Raw genomic sequence first — 19,082 nt, forward strand, 5'->3', positions numbered from 1 at the left:
ATATGGTTTGGGATAATGTTATGGATATTTTGTTCTCGCGACTTTGCAAATTTGCTCTTTGATAAACTGAAAGGTTGAAAGTGCAGATTGCCATTGGATCAGAATGTGACTTTAGAATGTAGGAAGTGTCTGATGTTTATAGACGGTTTTAGGTGAAAAAAATCAAACAAATATATGTCCTTCATAGTATAGATATAATTTTTGATCATGTGTCATATAAAAATATGCAAAAAACAAACAAAAACAAAACACTTTTCCAGTCTTTGTTTATACCTTTGTAACAATCACTATATCCTTATGGTTATGAGAAACATGTACGTAGATATAAAATCTCTCCAATCCCTACCATATTGATGTGGTACATGTATCCTGCCTTTATTCACGCATTCAGGCGTATCACATGGAGAAGATATCCTAAATAAGTTTGGATAACACGTGTACATATAAAAGTTACTTATTCCATTTTTGTCGATTCATAATGTTTGAATCTCTTATAACGTTTCAACATCTAAATAACATCATATTCCTACCACCAGCTGTTCCTTCCGTGTGATCTACGCTCGGCCCTGTTGCAAAACTCGTCGTTCCCTGTGAATGTCTCAGCCAATCAAAGTTGTCCGTTTTATCTTGTGTGTAGCCGCAGGTGTCAATCTCAAAGTCGCACAGTTCTGTAGTAAAGAACTTCATTGACGAAACCATCGAAGTAAAATAATTAAAATTTTCGTTACGTTCATTGAAATTCCTGCATTCTGATTAGCTGAATTGGTCAGTGTCGTGTTATTGCATTCATTTCCCAATGAATGTAAAAAATTAAGCCACGCCCGCCGAGGGGCACTACTTTATTACTGTGGAATGTCTGGGAATCCCAATATTACAGTCGAGGGTAATCCCTTCTGCTCACGTGTATTGTCATGCACAGGACATTGAGCGACATATATTCATTGTCCAAACTACTCTTTGAAACCGAAGGCCGAGAAGGAATGAAATGGCAAACGTCCATGCTCGGTCGCCTGTTTTTTTCCCGCTCACCTCGGTTCCACAACTTTCATGTCTTCGGGTTTCATTTCTACCAAGCATTTTTCCAAGTGTGTTTTCTAGTTTTCAGGGAAGTAATGTTTGAATCTGGTGGTAACTGACCATATGTTTTGAAACCACCGCTTTCTCCCGGACATGTTTCTTCCGGTATGTTACAGTCTGACTTGCAGATCTTCTCGCCTCTTGCCTTGATTGACAGGTTCTATGAACATTGTTTTGATCCTACTCTTCGTTGTTTGGTTACTGACTGGTGTAGGCGTGTCAAGTTATGTGCACAGATTAAACAATCACCTGATTCATAACACGCCACAGTATGTATTCCTACACCTGGAATGTTTATCAATCTCGTTATTTTTGTCTGCTTTGATATATACAACTGTTTTTGGTTTAACTATAGTTGATAAACATATTTTCATTGTCAAATTTAATTATAAGCATTGACTGTGTATTTTTTCGGTTCATTGAGGTGTGAATCGAAAAACTGATGTGCAAACTGTATGAATCCGCATATGAACCTCGTTTCATTGAGGTTCATACCTTAATGAACCGAAAAAATACACAGTCAATCCTTAATTGAATATCTATTTCAAAAGTACAAAAGAATTATATCCGTGTAGCCTTGGTTTATGATCAAACCGCACTACAACTCCATATTACTTGACGTTTCAACAATTACTATCGTGATTCACGCTAATTCTTACTTGTTCCAGGGCAGGCGTTGGCAGCCATGCTTAGATCATCAATAGCGATGTCACCGAAGACTCCATTCGCCACTGTTCCTTCAATAAAGATCTGAAACAAGGAATAGTTATTCAACTGTCACCTGCCGGTAACAAAACATTACGCATGTGTAGATCGTTGGCACACTGTCCATATCAAGAAGACATTATTTCCCCTAAAAGGTAACAGAGCTACAGGTAATTTGTTCCCTGTGATATTTCAACACTGTGGTGTATCACCACGAACGGATACTAGGTCAAACATTATCATAAAGACAGTTGGCTGAGAGTGTTAACTTCCAACAGAAGACATAGCATTGTAGGCCAAAAATGGGTCGTTGCTTCCTTCCTTTGATTCCTGTGAAATTTCATCTATATGATGCATTAATACAAACTGGCAATTATTATCCTAAATCCGAAAAACGAACCAAATTAATATTGAAAGCTTGAGATCAAATGCCGACAAGCGTAAATAGGGTTAAACGTATACCAAAATATACACAAATCTTCGAAAGATACCTGGAAATTGGTTTTGCTGATAATGTTAAAATGTCCTTGTTGCCATCTGTTTCCTTGTGTACCGGACTTGGTCCACTTCAACAGCTGTTGTCCACCGATGTTTACCCGAATATTGAGGGCGCCGATGTTTGGTCCATACATGTGGTACCAGAAATTAAAGCAGTAGTAGGTGGTGCCAGTTGGGGGCAACACTGGGGACACCAGCACAGCCTTGTCGCCAGGCTTCCTTGGGTAGGATGACTCCAGGTAAAGGTAAGACCCTAAAGGTATGAAAATTTAATTTGTTTGTTTACTTGTTTGTTTCTTGTTTAACAGTGCAGTATTCCAGGGACATGGCAGCGGTCTGCAGATAATTGAGTCTGGACCAGCCAATGTAGTGACTGACATCAGCCTGACGACCCAATCCCTTTAGTCGACTCTTACGACAAGCATGGATTGCTGAAAATCAATGCTATCTCTATCCATGCTGAAACATGTATATTCTGTCAGAAGGAGTATACACACAGATGTGTGAGTTTTACCATAGCTATGATTAATATTTCTGAATTAGTTCTCACTGTAGTCCAGCATCATCTGCGAGTAAGGTACAACGTAAAGTGGTTACTTCACATTTATCACGTTGGTAAAATCAATGAGTACCATATTAGCGCTTAATTCGAATGATAATAGTTGCGGTAAATATAGGGTTTGAACCCATGACCAGTGGGTATCTTTACGGCAGTATTGCACGGTCATTGTGGTACCTTCGACTTATGTTCTCACAAATGCACTCAAAAACGTTTATATAGCATGATCCTTGAATAGTTTTACACCATTGTTGATATCGTGAAAACAGAGTCTGACCCATTCCAGAATGGTCGCCGATAGGTCCAGTGCCTGAAGATGGTGTATGTCCAGAGTTGAGTGTCCAGTTGAAGTTGTCCGCTAAACTCTGGGTCCAGCTGCAGATGTTGTTTGAGTCAAAGCCGCACATTGCACTGCCTGAGACTGAAACACATGATGGGTATTCTTAGAGGCTCCAATCAGCGCAAGGGAAACATTTATTTATAAGCATGACATTGTGTTTTGATTTTAATCATAATAATCAGTTTTTGAAATGGTGTATAATAAAGTATTTAAACTAAAAGCAAGAATCAGAGGCTTTTTCCGTCTCGTCGAATTTTAGTGAAAGTTGATAGCATCTGTTCTTCAAACATATTGTCGGAAATGGTACGAGGAAGAAAATCATTTGTAGGATAAGAAAGAATATAAGAAAAAGTCCTAAGTATAATTCAAAACATGCATTTACCTTGGCTTGATGGTGGTGCATAGCTCGGCACAGTCTGGCATGGGGTTTTGGTAACGCTGATATCATCCAAGCCAATGTCGCCATGGTAACCTTTCCCTCTTACTCCCTCGATGATTATCTAGATGAATTGTTACAAAATGTAGTCGACTGCGCATAGTCCGACATACTAAGGTCGGGCATAAAAATATATATTACCAGTTGTTTTGAAAGATGTTTTGGAACTCTGCCATCAGGATTTATAAAGCTGAACTTAAACATAAACCTTTGTATCACTCACCAACTCTCACACCACACTGAATAGCTGAACATGTGAAACACCCCAGCCACACACACACACACACACACACATACAAACTGAAACTCTGGATCCTTGTCGACGATGATCGAGGTGGTGATATATACCTGATAGGGTTTACTGGTGTAGATCTTGGAGATGTTCACTTGTCCGTTATTCCATTGATCGCCAGAGTCGCCGCTCACCTCCCACAAAGTCGCCTCGGTGCTTGTTGAGTCGTGACTGCTGTTGACCAACACTTTCACTCTGAGCGTGCCGATGTCCGAGCCGTACATGTGATACCAAAACTGCATACACGCGCCGCCAGTGACCGGAGGATAGGTCTACAACCAGATACACCAATCATATAAGGCGTAATTTAGTTAAGGAATTCACTAACCAACAAACACATTGACGATATTGATGTTGATCTTGACGTTCAGTGTGTGTCAACGTCATCAACGGATCATTAATATCGCGTGAGTAGAATTGCATACATTTAACATTTGATTTAATTCGAGCGTGCTGACAGTTAAGGACCCTTGGTTATTCAGAGAGGCGGGGGGTGACATGCTGGATATTCTGAAAAATAATGCATTGTGGGTTAAAACAATTGCTTGCCTCCTCCTTTCCGTTTTCGTTTTGTTTATTTGTTGTTTAACGCCACACTCAGCAATATTCCAGCTATATGACAGCGGTCGGTAATAATCGAGAGATTGACATCATGAGCATCGGTCCACGCAATTAGCATTGGATGACATGTATCAACCAAGTCAGCGATCCCGTTAGTCGCCTCTTATGACAAGGATAGTCACCTCCTTTCCGAGTAACATTGTATGTTGTTACAGCTACTTATGCTGAAGACACAGTCCTCATGACAACAAATATACAGGACTTGATAACCATGTTAGAATCTATTCATAAGTATTGTGATAGATGGAGGCTTTAGGTTAATGTTTTAAAAACAAAAGTAATGGATTTTGGAGGGAAAATCGTGATTATAACTATATTTTGGAAAATGTTGGGTCCTACAAATACCTAGGCATCACCCTGCAGAAGAATTCTAAATTAATCATTACAAAACAAAATCTGTTAGAGCAAGCAGCCCAATCAATGTATTATGTTTTGGCCCAAGGACGTAAATTTAGTCTGTCAGTTGGTTGCCAATTGCGACTTTTCGATTTTGGTCTTACCGATTCTGCCATATGGATGTGAAGCGTGCGGCTCGAAACTTTATCTTATATAGAACATGTCCAGCTACCTTTCCAAAAACATTTAACATCACTTAGGACCAGTACCCCAAATTATATATGGTTTATTGTAAACTTCTGTAATATATGTAGTTAAGATCAGAATGGTTTCTTTATGGGCAAAACTCTTATCCAGAAAATCATCAAAATTTTCTTTACTCATCAACAAGCGATTTTATATGGATAACTAATTTGAAAGACGGAAAAATATATGGATAACCTTTTCAAAACAAATCTTTGATGATCTTAGCCTTAGTTTCATTTGGCAATCACAAAGTTTTCAGTCAAAATCATCTTAAAAATATGGTTAAGAACATATTAAATGATATCAATTTCCAATAGTGGAAAGCCACTCCAGATACATCTTCCAAAGAAGCCAAGTATACCAGAGTTAAAAAATGAATCTCTGAATTTCGAACATTATTTTAAAACAAAAGTAAGTATTTGGCGAGACTTGTTAAAATTTAGAACCTCCAATCACAATCTCGAGCTCCCAGTTGAAACTTGGAGATGGAAGGAAGAAAGATACCTTTAACTGAAAGAAAATGTCCATTTACTAAATCATTTGATTAAGGTGATGAGTTCCACTATCGCTTTATCTGTCCACTATTTCCAATTGAGAGAAAACAGCTAATTAGAAAATATTTTTACATTTCCCAAAATGTGTACAAAATGAATTCGCTTTAAAATAGTAAAAGAATAGTAACACCAAGAAAACTATCCATTTTCTTTGTAAAATGACAATGCTGCTATTTAACTCTATCAATATGTCTCGTAACTGAACCTTGTCCTGTATCCTTATTTACTGTAGCCACTGCTCGGGAAATCGGTTGATATATATTGTATATTTGTATATTTGTATATAGGGAAGTTTATGTTGATGTATCAATGCTGTACCTCTAATGGCGCTGACAGCGGCCAGAGTGTAATAAAGTTAAGTTCAGTTCAGTAAAAGTGATGACCAAAAGAATAATCTGTCTCAAACAAAAATGCTAGCCTCTCCACCCCAGAATATCGAATCGTCGGTCCCTAAGAAATAGTACTTAATTTACTTAATTTCATCTGGAAGAGCTTTCACCAAACCATTGTTTTACACACAATCACCAGTGTTGTTGAACTTGAAGTTGATTCAGGTAAGTCAATAGATCATATATTGTGTGTGCTTCTATGGCTCACCTGGCTCATGAGACGCGCCCGGTCTCCAGGAAGTCGAGGTGAACTGGCCTCCATGAACATGTAGTAACCGGCGCCACTGCTAAGAGTGTGGTCAACGCTGGGACCGGTCATACTGCTAGTTGTCCTACCCTTTGACCGCATCCAATCAAAATTGTCGTTATAACGAGTGTTGGACCAAGTGCACATGTCTTGCTCGAAGTCGCAGAATCCTGTGATTTTGGAAAGTAAGCTTGGTTATCTATATGATTATTTGATGGGTGAGTGAGTGACTGAGTGGGCGTAATGCTGTTTAAAAATATTTCAGTTATATCACCATGTTTCACCTTTATGTTGAAAGAGGGATGATATAGATGTTCACTGTTTCGTTGATTCTAAGAGCACTGTGATTGTGCTAATATAAACGACCAAGGATCACCACCGTGGCAAATCTTGACTCAAACGAGAACAGCGGATCATGTTAGAGACTCAACACTTCATATGTCCGCCTCTTTACTTCCCCCTATCACAACAGTTCTTTGTTATATGCAACTTTCGTGCCACACGTGTAAGTTGTTGATATATATTGAGAAAAAATGGATGATTTTCTTGAAGGAAATAGGAGAATTTTCAGAAATGTTACTTCCTACTTAAAATATGAAGAATGAATACTTAATTTTGGACACAAGTAATACCTGAGGTTTAACCTACCTGATTTAGGGCATGCTCCCTGACCGACCAAAACATCGTCCAGGGCAATGTCACCCAGGAAGCTTGTACCAACTATGCCTTCAAAGACGACCTAGGATAGGAAGAATAATAAACCACAGAGAGTAAGGTAAATAGCTCTCTGTTTGCAGTACATCTATTTATCTACCTACATTATACCAAGTAATGGAGTCTGGACAAGATGAACCAGTCGTAAACTTCATGAGCACCGATCACGGAAAGACAAACAGACAGATCACACATCAGTCAATCCATAAGTCTGGTCCACTTCAGTTATCTCTTTAAAAGAACAACCAATTTGAAAGCATATGTTTAAATTTCCCCCTCTAAACACCTTTAAATCCACTCTGGTGTCGTCGTCTTACACCGCTGAATATGTGTCAAAGAGGCATAAAATAATTCTCACTCACCTTGAAATTTCCAGGCGTGTAGACAGGAACCAATGCCTTCAACCATCTGTTGCCTTGATTATACGACCTAGTCCATGATGGATTAGTTAAGTTGTTGGTTGGGTTATTTTCCGGAATACTATACACATTAAAGGTGCCGATATTGCTACCGTACATATGGTAGAAGAACTGCACGCAGCGTGGCTGACCGTTGGTAGATGTGTAGGTGGGGCTGATCAGACGTGCTGTGTCGTTGGGACGTCGCGGTGCAGAGGTTTCGATGTAGACGTAGTGGCCATAATGTGTGCCAGTCGTGTGGTCTGTCGTGGGACCTGTCCCGGAGCTGGAGGTAGACCCATGTTGCCAGGTCCAGTCAAACACGTCTGTCTTGTCCTGAGTGTAGCCACACACAGTTGCTGATTCGAAGTTGCATGAGTGGCTTGAGGCTGTCGGATCATAAGTATTGGTGGGTAGATTTGATAGCTCCTCTATCATGTTATGGTTATGGTTTCCAGATGAATTGTATACATCAATGTCAACAGTTTAGAAAACCCGATGGACTTAATCAAATTAAAGAAAATCATCCCAAGAAACGTGTAAACACATTTAAGTGAAAGTGTACTTTCAGTGTTGATTTTGTAGTTTATATTTACCTGAGTTTCAGATGTGCAACTTGCGTCACCTACTTTAGAACGTGGTTTTAATTAACTTCAGTTTACCCAACTGAATCAATGATCATCCCGCTATCATAGTTACCTATTGATTGGCATGGTCCCATAGCAGCTCTGATGTCATCGATGGCAATGTCCCCCTTGAAATTTAGTCCTCTGACACCCTCAAACAGTATCTACAAAAACACATTGAGCTGTACTTACAAACCAAAACAGGGGATCCATATAGGGTATCTACTATTTACGCCAAGTAGGAACACAAGGAATGTAGGTGGGTAGGTAGGTAGGTAGGTAACTTGTTACCGTCCTGGACGAACTCTTTCATCCCTCGTAAGGCGCTTGTGTTTACTGCAAGACATTGCTTCTCATCAAAATACACAGAGGATTACCTGGTAGTTTCCACTGGGTATGACGGTGACATCAGCATGGTTCCACTGATTGCCCTGAGTTCCGTACCGAGTCCAGATGAGCGTTCCCTTCCCTGAACCTCCCGTGGATGGTTTCATATAAACATTGAGCGTATTAACATCCGGGCCATACATACTGAACCAGAAACTGATGCATCTGGTAGGCCCGGCCTGGATCACCGGACTGACAAGAAGGGCAGTGTCGTTTGGCTTCCTTGGACTTGATGTTTCGATGAACATGTACCATCCTTGTCCTGAATCAGAAAATATTCTCAGTTTTTATTCTTTGTAAGTTTGGAAGGTTTAGGAATGTTATTTGCCTCTACTGGTATGGCAGACATACCGGTTATTGTATTTTCTACATGTGTGGCAACAGCATATAAGAGTGATAGAGCGAGTTTGGTGAAAAGTTGTTAAGAAACAATGTAAATCCTTCTGGTGCTGACAAACCAAGGATCATAATGAGCCCGAATTTGGGACTCGAATGTACATGGATTGAATGCTGAGACAGAAAACACTTAATGAATGTAGTTTCTTTAAACGACTTGGCCTCCCTGGGAATCTCCACATAAGCTGTAAACACTCCATGTTTGTTGATGATCGGACAAGACTCCAAACAAGTCTAAGTGGAAAGGACAGGGACCTACCAGTGCCTTTGGTGTGATCGTTAGTGGGTCCAGTTTCCAGTGACCCTGTGGGACCTTGGGACCTGGTCCAGTTGAAGTCGTCAGTCATGGACTGAGTCCACATACATGTGCCAGATTCAAAGTTGCAGTCGTATTGAGTGGGTGCTGCAACAAAACGTAATACAAGGTACATGTATCTCAGTTTCACCTATTCTGGTACATTTAACTTGCAACAAATGGGATTAATGACAGACTTTGTGCCTTTGATATGCTTTCTGACACTCTCATGTACCATTCAACATGTTTTCGACAAATGGTGATTCCGTTTGGTTTAGAGCCGATTACAAATCTCATGTAAATCTCAAATTGTAGAGTTGTTGCCGTTTGTGAGAGACTATGCCTGAGTACGTGTTTATGGAGTGATCCTAACCCTGGAAACAACGGACCATGTTAGCTGAGGGACGCAACTCGGAATATAGAACACAGCTAGTTGCTTAGACTTAGACTTTAACTTACTGGGTGTTGAGAAATGTGATGTTGGACTAGGTGGCACTGTGGACGTTGTCGACTGCAAGCTGGGGTTGGCTGTAGTTGGTTGAACTGCAACAGCAAAGTTAACATTATCATCATGGGCAGGTCAACAAATATAACAATATTATATTTATTACTCACCATATAAACTCCGGTACTTTCTTTTCGTAATTTCACCATGATCATTTAAATGATAATAATCAATAATCAACATCATATTGATTTTAACATCAATGCAATGAATACGGCAAAGCGTCATCGGAATATACAGAATAAGCATCATTTCCAAAGTTCTCAAGGTGACACAGCATGCTTACTGGCACAGTTGTCGTTAGTGAAGCTGACGTCGTCGACAGCAATGTCGCCTGTGTAGCTGCTCCCAACAATGCCCTCGAGTTGAATCTAAAATGCAATAAAGGGTAACATGTGACCTTTGGTGATTAAGAAAATCAAGGCTTCACAAGGTATTCATATCTCATTGTTACAGTAAACCAGAGCAGAATATGTTAAACGTCTGACGTGGGTAACTTGTTCATTTGTTTTTCCGAAGATTAAACGTCTACGATTTGCGAAAATTATTTGTATGTGTTTCCAAAGATAAAACGTCGACAATGTGCAAAACTTGTTTGTATGTTTTTTCCGAAGATTAAAGTGTAACTTGTTCACATGTGTTTTCATAGGTTAAACTCTACGACATGCATATCTTGTTTGCTTGTGTTTCCAAAGATTAAACATCTACGACATGCGTAACTTACTCGTAAGTGTTTCCTAAGATTAAGCGTTGATGTTGTCAGTAAAGTTTTCCCATGTGCTTCCAAAGATTAGACGTTTGCAACGTCAGTAACTAATCTGTATGTGATTCAAAAGATTAAACGTCTTTCCTCTCTGGTGACCCAAATGTTGCTCAAAGCGGACGAAATCCAACTCATTCACTCACGTTTACCGATAGTTTTATTTGTACCTTGTATGTGCCAGTTGGGCTTTTGATTCCAAACTGCCCGAAGTGCCAGAAATCTTTTTGGTTTCCGCTGAGTGACCACATCAAGACCTTGTTGTTCCCTGACACTTTGTACACATTGAGGGTCCCAATTCCACTGCCTAGCATGTGGTACCAGAACTTGAAGCACCGGAGAGCAGTGGAAGGGAAGACCTGACTCTCAAGGAGCGCATTATCACCTGGACGACGGGGGCTGGATGATTCGATATAGGCGTACTGACCTACAAACACCAAGAACAATCTTAAAGAGCGACTATTCTCTTCCACTGGATTCCATTTCCTGTCCAGCTGTAATGAGTGTCTTTTGTCAAACTTAGGCTCATCATCAGCTCAGGGCCCTTGCCCCTCTACATGCAGCTCAGACAGCGAATGGGACTTCTCTCTACACGCACCTCAGACAGTGCTGCCTACTCAAACCCACGTTGACTCACCAACACTGCAGCCTTCTGCATTACCCAGATTGTCAGAAGGGCTGTATCCCTGGTAGCAAACCCGCGTACTCTCCCAATGTCAGTCAACAGTTTTGGAGGTACCAAACCTAATGCACCGAGAACAACGGGGAGTCGGACAACTTGGTACTTGGGTTGCAAGAAAATTGAATAATATAAACGATTTCATTGGATTTATCAAAAAGGACAAGATCAGGTTTGTTGGCCTTGATACGTCTAAGGCTGTAAATGGGCCTACTCCAAAGAACTTTGTATCTATAATTTTCCATGACGCCCTCTACATATTCCGGGTCGTACCATGGGTGGGACCTCTGTGTCAAAACCACAAGCATGGCGAAGAGGGTAATAAAATGATCGAGCTACACCATCATGTCGTTTCAGATACTGTGTTTGTGCCAAAGCTGGGCACTGTATTGGACAGTCTCATTAAATTCATTACATGATCTACATTTCATATTTTGATTTTGATGCAAAATCACATAATGACGGTTTCGAGTGGTAAATGGCTGGTCCTGAGCAGCGAACAGAAAGCCTTCAGTTTCACTTTTCAGGCCAGACGACCTCATCCAAGCGAAGGAATCTGCAGGATTGCTGATCTTCTCAACACACTGCACATAAACTTGATGCAGTCTATCGTTCAGAAAGTCTCTCCTTGAAAAACTAAGCCTGGGCACTTCGCTTGGATGACACTCATTACTGTACTGTCTAGCAGTACAGAACCATCAACATTCATCATGAGTCTTGTCATGCTTCACAAGAGGATCATCAGACAATTAATATGTGCAAAAGTGCACAAAACAAATCTTTATTATTATTATCATTACTATTATTATTGCAACGTGACACTGTTGCATTTTATAGCATGTGTGAATGAATATGAAAAAGATATGGTATTGTGAATATTTTCAATTATGTTACCATTGGCACTTTGCGTTGTGTGATCGAAGCTTGGTCCCGTATATGAACTTGTTGTGTGACCTTTCAAAAGCAGCCAGTCAAATTTGTCTCCAGATTTTACGTTTATCCATGTACACCAGCCGTTGTCAAAGTCGCAGTTTCCTGTAATGACATATCATAAAACACTAGCACCGCCCCTTTTGATAATCAACATACCGCACATGCTTCACATTTCACTCAAACTCATCTGACTTTAATTTGCTCGAGTAATTCGAACAAGCGTGATGAGGACCCACGCCACTAATGCCACATCGATGTGTCTTCAATTAAAGCAACATTGTTGCCAAAGCAATGGTTATATCTAGCTATAAATGCCATCAAACGATCCTGTGTTATTCTCACACACCATCCCCCGTTTTCCCCCACCCAGAGTTATCTACCCATTTGTAAATGGAATTAATCAAAAATCGGTTCAGCAGCTTTCCCAGTTACACATTCACCACGACTCGTTTGGTGTTAGTTTTACAATAAATAAAGTCAATTTTTCAATTTACCCTTTTTATATTAATATTGTAACACAACGATACTATCATTGATCGTCCACGCACCTGGTAGGGCGCAGCGACCGTTTTTGATACTGACGTCGTCGATGGCCATGTCGCTGTAGTAGCTACTGCCAATGATGCCTTCAAATATTATGGTAAAATTGGTGGTGCTTGTCAGGGATACTTGGGAGATCTGCCACGTGTTGCCTTGGTTACCAGATTTGCTCCAGATCTTTACCCTTGGACCAGAAGCCGGCTGTCTGTACACATTCATTGAGCCCATTGTTGAACCGTACATGTGATAATAGAACTGAAGACACTCGCCGGAGCTCGGCGGGTAGATTGGACTTATTAGTAAGGCGTTGTCACCCCTCCGACGTGGAGAGCTGGCCTCCGTGTACAGATAATGACCTGTGGAAGCATGATATGATCATAATTAGAAATCTCACAAACACATCATTCCTAAAATGTGATATTAAACAAACACAATATGAACAGAAGAAGAAAAATTGATAAATATAATCATCGTAACATTACTTAGAAATGATCAAGAAAATATTACGATGATTAGAAAACTGATTAAATTTACACAAACAAATACAATTAGAAAGCTGAAAAAAACTGGAATCTCCAATCTAACCAACCAAATAGACACAATCTAAGAAACCCATATAAATATGTTGTTTTTGTGTTTCAACAACAGATGGTGAACAGTATGGACAGCAAAGGATTAAAATTGTAAATCTGTTTTCAGACGTTTGCCACTCGGCCGCAAAGCATGAAGACAAATCATGCATCATGATCACGGCGAATCTTTGATTCGTACCCATGACTATCGGATTCTGGCACAACTAAAGAGCTCCGAAGAGTGAACTGGGATGACTGAAAAGAACGGATGATCCATATTTGGGGATGTAACAGTTTACATAAAATACTCATAGTCACCTCTGTTGGTTCCGTATGTGTGATCAGCGTTGGGTCCAGTATTGACGCTAGAGGTCCTCTGTGTTGTCCAAGTCCAATCAAACTTGTCGCCTGTCCTGGTCTGATGAAAGCCACACAGGTGGATGTCCTCGAAATCACAGTCGGCAACTGAAATATTATTGAAACGTAAAAGATAGTTATGTTTTCAAAATATTAGTGTCTCCATTAATGGTTGGACAAGCAACACCTTACAAAATGTTCATCTGCACAGGAAATACGTTATTTGGCTTCTGAAAGGGGTTTGGTACACGAACAAGTATTTATCATGAACTCTTATCTTACTTGTTGATGAAGGACATGGGTGGTTGGAGAAGTTAATGTCATCAACAGCTATGTCGCCTTGGAAACTTAGACCACGCATCCCTTCAACGGCAATCTGTAATAAAGTGTGAAAATGAGGCTTTGGCAGGTGGGTGTGATGCATCCCAGTGCAGGGCGACGTGGTACTGCTCACAGGGACATCAAGGACATGCTTCGTGAAGCAGCAATAAGTGCTATTGGATTGCATGGTTCGGATAAAAGTGTTTTCTACAGTTACAAACGTCATCCTTGTCGTCACACCAGAATCATGACTATTTTTGTAGTCGTCACTGTCATCGTTTTTGTTACCTCCAAAAGATAACAACAATCATTGTCTTGATTATCCAGCGGGACATAAAGCATGTCGGAAAGGAAGCACTAGCACAACATGTTGGTCGTAAGAGCATAAGAACTACAATGAGGATCTGGTGGTTGCAATGTCTGACCTGGATGTATTTCATTGTACCCTGAATTTGTACATAGTCCGAACACTACCAACAATTGGTTTGCCTGACCCAACACCACCACCACCACCACCACCACCACTACCACAATCATCATCATCATCATCGTCATCATCATCATCATCATCATCATCGTCATCACAACCATCACCACCACCACCACCACCATCATCATCATCGTCGTACCTGGAATGTCTGTGGACTTGTAATGTCAATGACAGCCTGCTTCCAACTGTTGCCCTGAGTTCCTGCTCTGGTCCATATCTGCGTTCTTTTGGTGGCGACGACGGTGTAGACGCTGAGTCTGTTGATGTGAGGGCCGTACATGTGGTACCACAGGCGCAGACATGAGCCAGATGTGCTTGACAGACTTGGGGACAACAGACGGGCTGTGTCGTTTGGCTTTCGCGGATATGAAGTCTCGATGAAGATGTAATATCCGTTTCCTAGAATAACAAACATATTTATCAACAAGGCACTGTCAGTATTTATAAATATGTTATTGTTTTGCTTTTCCATGTAACAAAACATGCATGTTTGTACACCAGATCTGAAGTGCACTTACATTGAGGGATTTATCTTTCTATGATGAGAGGAAGTACGGTCCCAGGTAAATGGGTCCAAAAGGTCCAAATTCTCAAAATATAATTACATATTTACCATTTAGTAAGATCTAATTAAAAATCATTCATTGAAATTTTTTAGATTTGTATTATACTGATAACAGCGCCAGTAGAAATAACGCTGTGATGGTAATTTTGTACATTCTTGCACATCTAACATACTTTTAGTTTCATAACAAACGTTTGGACAAAAAGGCCTCTCTCCCAATGTGTCCTGCAGAATTCGTGCTCAATCTCTCCGCCACTGTGTCTTCACAAGGCCATAGGACTTGTTAGTTAGTTATTTGACTAGTTAGTTACACAAGGACAGAAATAAATACATATTCCATTTTATGATATATATATAATAATTGAGAAAGAATATCATTATTTATTGTGAAACAACTCCCAGAAAATCACGGTACCATTTCCTGTAGTGTGGTCACTAGAGGGCCCAGTCCCCTGAGTGACGGTAGGGCCACGAGCTCGGGTCCAGTTAAACTGGTCATCCTTGGCCTGTGTCCACTTGCAGTAGCCCGTCTCAAAGTTACAGTCATAAGGGGATGGAACTGTAAGGCAGTATGACATCATCGAATAACTTTTTGTGATGGTTTATGATACATTAATAATAATGTGACACAATACAATTACAGATGTCCTATTATGTTCACCCATTTCTTTTCACATTTTGTCATTGTAACCTACATCGTAGTTTGGAAGCCAGTGTTGTTATCCTATATGCTCAAAGTCATTAATAAAACAATACACACAAAGTCGTTTTTGAAACAAAATAATGTTATCCATAGATCGTTTATAAGGACGTGTCACTGTGCCCAAATGGAAATATTAAGACTAGATTTTTCGAATTACAAACATGCTGGGCGTCAAACATTGATCTCCAACATGAATGGCGAATACACAAACTATTAGGACGTCCAGCTTTGCGTTCTTTGATAAACAAAGATCTAATACAAAACAGATGTTACCTTTACCGAAAATATAGCCAAGTGTGAGTTTTACTGAGGTCTAAAGTCATAACTGTGTCCTTTTCGAAATCGAAAAATGTTTTCCGTGAATGTCAACGCAACAACCACGCGTCAATGGCATATTGCTGAGATACAACCACTTCAGTGGCTTAGTGAACATGGAGCAGGCAGACAACATAATCAAACAATAGCCTACACAATGTTATGAAGGAAACGACACGTTATTCACGTCTAGGTGTTAACTTTGCTCACCCGGCGTAGTGGACGGTGCTGATGACGACGTTGGTATCGGAGACAGTGTAGGACCGGCAGGGTTGGCTTCGAATGGAAGGACTGAAAAATATTATTTGCTTGTATTCGTCAAAGAGATCAATACTCTAAATCCTACATTTTCAATATTCGAAGTAAATGCAGACTGTTTCATGGATTTTACTTTAAGGCTGAAAATTGATCAGAACCTCGTTTCCTTCTAAGTAATATTGATTAACTTATCACAAGGACGTAACTAATAAAAGGAACGAATTTGGACCCTCTTATGGGTGAATTATCATTACTGATCAAGAGACACTTACTTTGACAAGAGGCATCTGTGAATACGACATCATCAATGGCGATATCGCTCTTGTATCCTTTTCCTCTTATTGCTTGGAATATCATCTGGTGTTTAGCAAAATACAGTACAGTTAAGTAGTTATATAAGATGTTGTTTTAAGTTTTACATGTGGTAAACATACATTTGCAATATTCTTTTGTTTGAAGTACAAAATATAATTTCGATTACCAAATACAAGTTTGACTATATCTAAAGCCATAAATGGAATATCTACTACTCCACCTTTGACATTGATTAGAGTTTCCGGGTAGGAATTACGACTGAGGTGTAACAATGTCAAGGCCGTGACACATTCTCAGTTTATAAGTCACAAAATAATTTTTGTCTCATTTTGGAGCAATGTTACGAGAAGCAACTGCAAATATTCTACGGAATAATCCATTGGTTGTCAGAGCAGTCTAGCTTTGCGTTTCCTGGTAAGAAAGCAGCTGTTGTATAACCAGACTCAATAAGGCTGGCAAGTCATTTGGACTGCATTGATCCCACCGTTTTGAAGCATTTTGCAACCGTGAATAAATATTAAATACAGTGGAATCTGTCTTCTCAAGATTTGCACTGGATTTGGGTGTATGTTTGGTTTAGACAGCAATCCGGATCAGACAGAAATCTGTTGCTGACAAAGAGTTCTGTCCTTGATATCGCACACGAAATTATACAGTCAATATTGAAGACGTGTGTACATGTACAATGATACCAAAATGATGTGCCGTGGAGAAAGGTCGACATAAACAATAGGAACATACTGGTACAACTGAAGTACAATGATACAATCAAGCCACATTGGTGAAGTCTGGTTTACTGTTTCTTCAGCTATAATCGCGGGACTTACATTAAAGGGGTTCTTGTTAAAGATCTTGACCCGACCCTGTGTCCAGACATCGCCTCTGTCACCTGACAGTGTCCAGATAGTTGTCGTGGTGTTGGGGCCCTTGAGGTTGACGTTCAGTGTGCCAGAGTCGGCACCGTACATGTGGAACCAAAAACTCATACACATCCCATTCGTTGGCTTGAACAGGCGGCCCATCAGCATTGCAGAGTCGCCCGCAGTCCGGCCTGACGACTCGATGAAGGCGTAATGCCCTGTAACATGGACCGAAGATTTATAGTGAGTGGGTGAGGCGAGAAATGTAGGCTAGACTTTGAAGAAAACAGGTGTGGTGGGAGAGGATAAAGAACAGGGAAGAGGTCATCATGAGAAGTGGAGCAATACAGCACCAATCTCCTGGTATCCCTTACACGTGCCTGTATGTGAAATAGCTGTGATGATGACATACGTTAACACGTGCATATAGAGAAAACCATGACATGAATATGTACCTGCAGATGTTCCTACGGTGTGGTCAAAGCTTGGTCCAGTGTATTGACTTGATGTTGACCCAATACCGATGATCCAGTCAAATTTGTCTACACCATGAAGATTTCGCCAGGTACAGAGCCCACGTTCAAAGTCACAGTTCCCTTTTGACATGAGAAAAAGCTGGAATCTCCAAACAACCAAATAGACACGATCTCAGAACCCTATATAAATATTGTGTTTTCGAGTTTCAACAGCAGATGGTCAAAAGTGTGGACAACAAAGGATAAAAGTCTGTTCTCAGACGTTTGCCACTTTGGAGAAGCCTGGAGACAAACCAAGAATCGTGATCACGGCGAATCAGGCTTTTTTTGTGTCTCATTCAACACAACTCATGGCATGAATTTGTCAACATTGTCCTGGCATTTAAATCGTGTCGTGTGAACGATTGTTTATGGTGATGATTACTATTGATATTTGTCCGATGAAAGACAACACTATTTATATAATGAATTTCACGCAAAAGGTATCTCCTCTGTCCATGGAATGGGTGAACCAATGGTCAACATGCGTTTTTATATTTTCATAGAGTATTCTACTTTTGGTGTGTGTATCAAGGAATTGAAGAAACGTTGTCTGCATGTCCACGTTTATAAACAACGTGCTAACTGTGGTATAAATGTCCATTTCCTGAAGAGTTTTGTGACAGACAGTTGGCCCAACACCTATTTTGTGAACATTGCCATGTCAACTTTACAATACCCTTACCTGGCATCTGGCAAGCGCCCACTGCTACACTGACGTCGTCGATTGCAATGTCTCCTTCATAGCCATTTCCAACGACGCCTTGAAACACAACCTGTAAAATTATGATAAAAAAAACTGCAATGGTTATCCATGTAAGACACATTACATTTTGCAAAAAATGTGTATAGATATGAAAGGACCAACAAATCAATATTTTTAAGTTTAAATACGATGACAAAGGAAAGAAACAGTTGAAACTGGAATTGAATCTTACTTTGAAAACAATTGATTGGCTTCACCATCCTCTCGCTTTTTCTGTCGTATTTCAAAATTCTTGTCATACGTTATCATTCAGAGGAAAAATTTGGATTCCATTTTTCGTAATCGCCTCATACGGATTGTCGCTACTATACTCAATACAGGCTTACCCGTTAATAACATGGCAATCTCTGTTGTATATGTTTCAGTGTAACCTCATTAGTCTGGCACCCATTATTGGGGAAACCACCACTTTCTGTGGGTAACTTCTACATATATGTACAACACTCAATGCCATCATTCGTTAAACCAACATGTGTTATTCGGGACAATTTTACTGACGCCGGTATCAACGG

General features: G+C 40.1%; 1 protein-coding gene across 1 annotated transcript in view; it reads right to left on the reverse strand.

Annotated features, from left to right (window-relative positions):
• The window catches only part of LOC124138153 (MAM and LDL-receptor class A domain-containing protein 2-like), a 120,557-nt gene that overhangs the window by 50,614 nt on the left and 50,861 nt on the right, over positions 1 to 19,082 (reverse strand). The window contains exons 82-107 of the mRNA XM_048386546.1: positions 18,490 to 18,580; positions 17,745 to 17,885; positions 17,257 to 17,507; positions 16,387 to 16,471; positions 16,067 to 16,147; positions 15,254 to 15,397; positions 14,413 to 14,672; positions 13,745 to 13,838; positions 13,424 to 13,570; positions 12,542 to 12,889; positions 11,955 to 12,095; positions 10,552 to 10,808; positions 9,908 to 9,992; positions 9,576 to 9,659; positions 9,081 to 9,224; positions 8,416 to 8,687; positions 8,112 to 8,202; positions 7,377 to 7,801; positions 6,949 to 7,039; positions 6,262 to 6,470; positions 3,964 to 4,179; positions 3,562 to 3,679; positions 3,117 to 3,260; positions 2,274 to 2,533; positions 1,737 to 1,827; positions 531 to 668 (exon numbers count right to left, since the gene is read on the reverse strand). Coding sequence (XP_048242503.1) covers positions 531 to 668; positions 1,737 to 1,827; positions 2,274 to 2,533; positions 3,117 to 3,260; positions 3,562 to 3,679; positions 3,964 to 4,179; positions 6,262 to 6,470; positions 6,949 to 7,039; positions 7,377 to 7,801; positions 8,112 to 8,202; positions 8,416 to 8,687; positions 9,081 to 9,224; positions 9,576 to 9,659; positions 9,908 to 9,992; positions 10,552 to 10,808; positions 11,955 to 12,095; positions 12,542 to 12,889; positions 13,424 to 13,570; positions 13,745 to 13,838; positions 14,413 to 14,672; positions 15,254 to 15,397; positions 16,067 to 16,147; positions 16,387 to 16,471; positions 17,257 to 17,507; positions 17,745 to 17,885; positions 18,490 to 18,580 — 4,408 coding nt within the window. The remainder of the gene's footprint in view (positions 1 to 530; positions 669 to 1,736; positions 1,828 to 2,273; positions 2,534 to 3,116; positions 3,261 to 3,561; positions 3,680 to 3,963; positions 4,180 to 6,261; positions 6,471 to 6,948; positions 7,040 to 7,376; positions 7,802 to 8,111; positions 8,203 to 8,415; positions 8,688 to 9,080; positions 9,225 to 9,575; positions 9,660 to 9,907; positions 9,993 to 10,551; positions 10,809 to 11,954; positions 12,096 to 12,541; positions 12,890 to 13,423; positions 13,571 to 13,744; positions 13,839 to 14,412; positions 14,673 to 15,253; positions 15,398 to 16,066; positions 16,148 to 16,386; positions 16,472 to 17,256; positions 17,508 to 17,744; positions 17,886 to 18,489; positions 18,581 to 19,082) is intronic.

The sequence above is a fragment of the Haliotis rufescens genome, unplaced genomic scaffold, assembly GCF_023055435.1.
Source record: "Haliotis rufescens isolate VD_foot unplaced genomic scaffold, xgHalRufe1.0.p SCAF_6, whole genome shotgun sequence".
In the NCBI taxonomy this organism is placed as follows: Eukaryota; Metazoa; Mollusca; class Gastropoda; order Lepetellida; family Haliotidae; genus Haliotis; species Haliotis rufescens.